The sequence below is a fragment of the Sinocyclocheilus rhinocerous genome, unplaced genomic scaffold (genome assembly GCF_001515625.1).
Source record: "Sinocyclocheilus rhinocerous isolate Xijiao unplaced genomic scaffold, SAMN03320098_v1.1 scaffold1758, whole genome shotgun sequence".
NCBI lineage: Eukaryota > Metazoa > Chordata > Actinopteri > Cypriniformes > Cyprinidae > Sinocyclocheilus > Sinocyclocheilus rhinocerous.
In genome coordinates this window covers 437,990-443,178 of record NW_015631050.1, presented here as the reverse complement: position 1 = coordinate 443,178, position 5,189 = coordinate 437,990, and the positions used below count along the sequence as shown (strand labels likewise).

The window sequence follows — 5,189 nt, the reverse complement described above, 5'->3', positions numbered from 1 at the left end:
ATATATATATACTGTAAATAATTATTATATTATGATATAAATAATAAAATACTATCGTTTTTTTGATATTCATTTGAGGGTTCAAGATACAACTGCATGATTGTATGATTACCCTCAGGTCTTTTTGTAAACACAAGAGGTTTAACAGTTCTGCTTTTGCTAAAACTTAAAGATGGAAAAGGGCAGGAAGAAAAAAATACTAAGTAAACTGACTATGGCTGAAGTCCAGAGCTGAGAACTGAAGGCACTCATTCAGACATTTCTAAGTCTTGAGACACGCCATGCTTTTCCTCAGGTCAAAACTAGAGAAGAACAGCCTTGGGAAAAGTCATACTCTCATAACCTGTCTTCGATAATTCTGTGAGATTTTTACAGTAACAAAAAACTTTTCTAAATTGTTATTTAGACTTTTGACTATTATAAAATTATAATATTATGTTCAATCATGTCATTCACAACAGAGTTTGATGTGGTAAAGTGTTATGCTGTTGTATTTTATGGTTCAGGTTTTGTTTTTATAAATTTATTTGACCATTTCAAACCATAAACAATAGTAAAAGCAGACCAAATAAAAGGCAAACTCACCAAATGTGATACAAATCCAGCAGAGGAAAATATACTATGTATTGACTCTTTCAGTGTTTATTCAGGTCTGTTGCTTCTCTCCTCCCTTTTTAGCTCCAGTAAATTGGAGGATTTTTTTGGGGTCAACTTCAGCAAACGCCCATTTCCTTGTGGTTGAGTTAGTGCTGTTGTCCTGCACACAGTCCCATCAGATCCTTCTTGTGCGTTCAGGAAACGCATGAGCATGAGCACACATCTCTCTTTCCTTACTAACCGTTTATCATCTCAGAGGGTGTGCGCTGAGTTCCTATGGGCTTCTATCATAACTTCAATCTGCTTTGATGATGTTGATTATATGTGTGTGGGTTTCATTCATCATCGCCCAAGAGATGGAGTTATGGTCATTTAACAGGGAAGGGAAAGCCACCTAAATTGGGAAAACGGCAGGAACTTCCATGTTTATTTGTCATGCTGTGAACAGTAAATGTCGTGGACCAGGAAAAAAAAATCTATATGTTATATTATCCATATATCTGTTATTATACCTCTACATTTATTATTTCTACAAGTGTTACAAATGCATTCACAATCTTTACATATCTGAAAATACATCTGTCCATTGTATTGGTTAGCATGAATTTAAAGTAAACATATTGTTTTCATCTGGCATTTAAATAAGCACATCAAATAATTTAATTTATTTAAATAATTAAGATAATATTTAAATAATTATAATAGATAATAATAACACAGAAAGAGTTTGTTATTTTATGTTCACATAACAAGTTCATAAAAATTGCAGTAGGTAATGGTTTAGCTTTAAAAAAAATCAGTGACATACATTACTGTACATTACAACCTTAAATGCTTGCTGTTCACTAGTTTAAAAAGATTTGAAATATATACAATAATTATTATTATTAATTATAATTTAGCAATTATTAATTATTATTTGCAGTAAAAATATTTTTGTGATTTAATAGTACATGTGCCATAAAATATTATTATTATTATTGTTGTTGTTGTTGTTGTTGTTGTTGTTTCTAAGTAAAATATACATTATTTGTTTTATTTTGTGACTCCACTGCTTGTAGTTTCCACGCCAGTCCAGTAGGGAGCAGCATTAACTCTAACATCCCCGCTGGGTTCGTGGAAACCTCTCAACGTCACAGCGTCAGAGGAACAGCAATGGCTACAAGGAGCTCTAGGTTTCCACGGACCCAAGCAAGCAGAGGAAATTCATACAAAAACATTTTTAATAAAATCCGACAGGGCCAAATCACTGGTGTTGGGTTGACTAGAGGGTCCCAGGTGAGATGTTAAATTACACGAAGGTCTAAACTGCCTCCGAAGCCTTTCTGAGACACTGTTTACATACGAGGCCCTGAAGAGCCATCAATAAAATAGCTCTCAGACAAAAATACATAGCATTTCAACAGTATTACTTGCTTAAGGTACCTTACCTTAGTGCTAAAATAATGACTGATAATAAGAAGAGTAATAATAAAGTGTCTGACCTGTTTGTCTTATTTGAAGTGTGTTTGACCAGTGTTGTGATTGTGTTGTCAAATGCAGTTTCCTGTGGCTCTGCTGGAGGACAGAGATAAAAGAGCTCAATGGCAGGGGATACCAGTGTTACTGAGGAGACTTCACCAGAGCAGCCATCCGAACAGCGATCTCTCCAAGATTCACAGCATTGTCATGGTATTCAAGATTTCCTTGTCTGTTCACACAAAATGCATTGCCTGAAACCCATTTGTATAATTTGTGATCAGATGTTAATTGAGTTGTTTTGTGATTGTGCAGGAACTGTCATCATTGCTGTCAATGGAGGCCATGTCATTTGTCACAGAGGAGCGCAAAACACCACAGGAGTCGGTTTCACCCAATACATATACGTTTGACTTGTTCGGAGGAGTTGATGTGAGTTCATCCTTAATCTTGATCGGGATAAATTCAATTGTATTCAGGCGTTCATATAAGTTATTATTCTTATTCCTCTAGTTTTTAGTTTTGAATTGAACTTGATCAAAAACTCTGAGAGCCTGTAAAACTGTACAGTATTGTGCAAAAGTTTGGGATCAGTAAGATTTTATTTTTTGAATGAAATGAATAATTTTATTCAGTAAGGGAGCATTAAATTGATCAAAATTGACAGTAAACACATTGAAAATATTACAAAAAGATTTATGTTTCAATTAAATGCTGGTCTTTTAAACTTTCTGTTCTTCAAAGAATCCTGAAAAAAATATCAGTTTCCACAAAAAATATTAAACCGCTCAACTGTTTTAACATAGATAATAAGAAGAGTTTCTTGAGCACCAAATAGGCATATTGGAATGATTTTGAATGTTAACGTATATTAATGCAGTCATTTTCTGATAATTAACATCTGTAGATTTAGAAATGAACACTCTGAAAAATTCAGCCAAAGCAGAGTTTGTGCTACAAATAATTGTCACTTTGATATACTGAGTTTCCCATCATTCCATCATGAAATTTTCCATCATGCTCTATTTTTATCCATCAGTAAAATATTGTAACACGTGGTATTTTTTATGACATTGATACTCACAAGAACTTAAGTGGCAAGAGCTTCTCACCAAGCACTGTGTTGTATGTTCTTAGCTTTGTCTTCTTATTCCGCTCTCGCAGTGTGGAAAAGACAGCAAAAAACTGTACTCTTACAAAATATTACAACCAGCACTTTATCTCTTTTCATTCGTCTACAGTTATTTGTAGAGATTCTGATGCGGCCAACGCTCACAGTACAGGGAGACCTACCCATATGTAAGCCTATTTAAATATTAAATCCAAGTTTCTTTATTTCCATTAATTAAGGACAGAAATAATATTAGATTTTTTTTCAGTAATATATACTGTCCCAGTCATTAAAGGTTTGCTTCATTGTTTTCAGTGAGTGATGATCTCATCAAGGATTGTCTAAGCGTCCTGTACAACTGCTGTATATGTGTAAGTATAAAAAAATGTGCATGACTCTGAAAGGACAGAAATAATAATTATGAATTATTTAGTTTGTTTCCTTATGAGTAACAGCCTCTGCTTTTGGCTGGCAGACAGAGGGCGTTACAAAAAGCCTTGCAGCGAGGGAGGATTTCGTCATGTTCCTGTTCACTCTCATGTCGAATAAAAAGGTTTTCCTACAAACTGCCACCCTTATTGAGGACATTCTGAGTGTTCGAAAGGTAAAAGCCAAAGCATATACACTGTTGTTCTGATGTTTGGGTTCAGTATAATTATGTTTTGAAAGAAATTAATACTTTTTTTGAGCAAGAGTGCAATAAATAGATCAAAAGTGATAGTAAGAACATTTATAATGTTACAAAAGATTTGTATTTTAAATACTATGTATCATGTATTATATGGATCACGGTTTCCACAAAAATATTAACTAGCACAAATGTTTTCAACATTGATAATGATAAGAAATTGAACATCAAATCAGCATATTAAAAATGATTTCTGATGGATCATGTAACATGTAAAAGACTGGAGTAATGACTACTGAAAATGCAGCCTGGCCATCACAGTAATAAATTACATTTCAACATGTATTAAAAGTGTTTTGTGTGTGATTTGTTTAGAAATGTTATCTGTACCTTAGCAATGTAGTAAATCCCCTTTTTGTTGTTTTAACCTTAGGAAATTATCCAGCTTGAAGAAATTCCCAACTTGGCCAGTCTGGTCCAGAGCTTCAACCAGCAGCAGCTGGCCAACTTCTGTCGTATCCTCTCGGTCACCATATCAGAGCCAGACATGGGTGTAGATGACAAACACACCCTCCTGGCCCGCAGTACCCAGCAAAAGACCAACACATGCCCATCGTGTGCTGAGAGCAACCAGGGTTAGAAAACACAACTGCAGTTAATCCACACAAAATGTTGACACTGATGGTAATGGTCATGTAAAATAGAAATATACATTTTACACTGTCATCTTATCACACATTTGTTTTGATCTTTCCGCAGTGGCTCTGCTGAATATCCCAGGCTTTATTGAGCGTCTTTGTAAGCTCGCCACACGGAAAGTTACAGAGGCGGCGGGTGCCTCTGCCCGACTGGAGCTGGAGGACTGGCACAGTTGGCTTGACAATGCACTGGTACTAGACGCTCTCATGCAGTTAGCAATTGAGGAGGCAGAGCAGAACAGTACAGGTGAGATCCTCCTCTCTCTCTTGCTTTGGTATTTCCATTAGCTTCATTCTTCTCCATACTTTCTTTGCTGTTATTTGGTCTCACCCACTCTGATTGGCTGACTTTCAGAGTCATCTGATGAGAGCTCACTGTCCTCCAGTCCACTCAGACACAGGCTGCCCCAATCTATGAAGATCGTGCATGAGATCATGTACAAAGTGGAGGTTCTCTATGTGCTTTGTGTGCTGCTTATGGGCCGACAGAAAAATCAGGTAATGTGATAAGATTAAAGTGATTGTGAATATTAATAAATTATATATATATATATAACAGTAGTCAACATTTGAAGTGGATCAAAACCTTTCTTGTCCTAAAACCAAAACAATACCCATATTTGTCCTAGGATGACTTTGATGATCCACTTTTTTGATCCACTTCAAATGTTGACTGCTGTATACATACACACATATA

General features: G+C 35.5%; 2 protein-coding genes across 3 annotated transcripts in view; one reads left to right on the top strand and one right to left on the bottom strand.

Moving 5' to 3' along the window:
• The window catches only part of LOC107741326 (epithelial membrane protein 3-like), a 2,448-nt gene extending 1,750 nt beyond the window's left edge, over positions 1–698 (bottom strand). Inside the window, exon 1 of the mRNA XM_016554033.1 lies at positions 586–698. The gene's annotated coding sequence lies outside the window, so the exon portion shown is untranslated. The remainder of the gene's footprint in view (positions 1–585) is intronic.
• Positions 699–1,707: 1,009 nt separating this feature from the next.
• Positions 1,708–5,189, top strand: part of LOC107741324 (short transient receptor potential channel 4-associated protein-like) — a 13,021-nt gene continuing 9,539 nt past the window's right edge. For both annotated transcript variants that reach the window (XM_016554030.1, XM_016554029.1), the window contains exons 1-9: positions 1,708–1,875; positions 2,140–2,268; positions 2,371–2,487; positions 3,297–3,354; positions 3,482–3,537; positions 3,642–3,770; positions 4,228–4,429; positions 4,554–4,739; positions 4,848–4,990. In XM_016554030.1, coding sequence (XP_016409516.1) covers positions 1,753–1,875; positions 2,140–2,268; positions 2,371–2,487; positions 3,297–3,354; positions 3,482–3,537; positions 3,642–3,770; positions 4,228–4,429; positions 4,554–4,739; positions 4,848–4,990 — 1,143 coding nt within the window. In that variant the 5' untranslated portion in view covers positions 1,708–1,752. The remainder of the gene's footprint in view (positions 1,876–2,139; positions 2,269–2,370; positions 2,488–3,296; positions 3,355–3,481; positions 3,538–3,641; positions 3,771–4,227; positions 4,430–4,553; positions 4,740–4,847; positions 4,991–5,189) is intronic.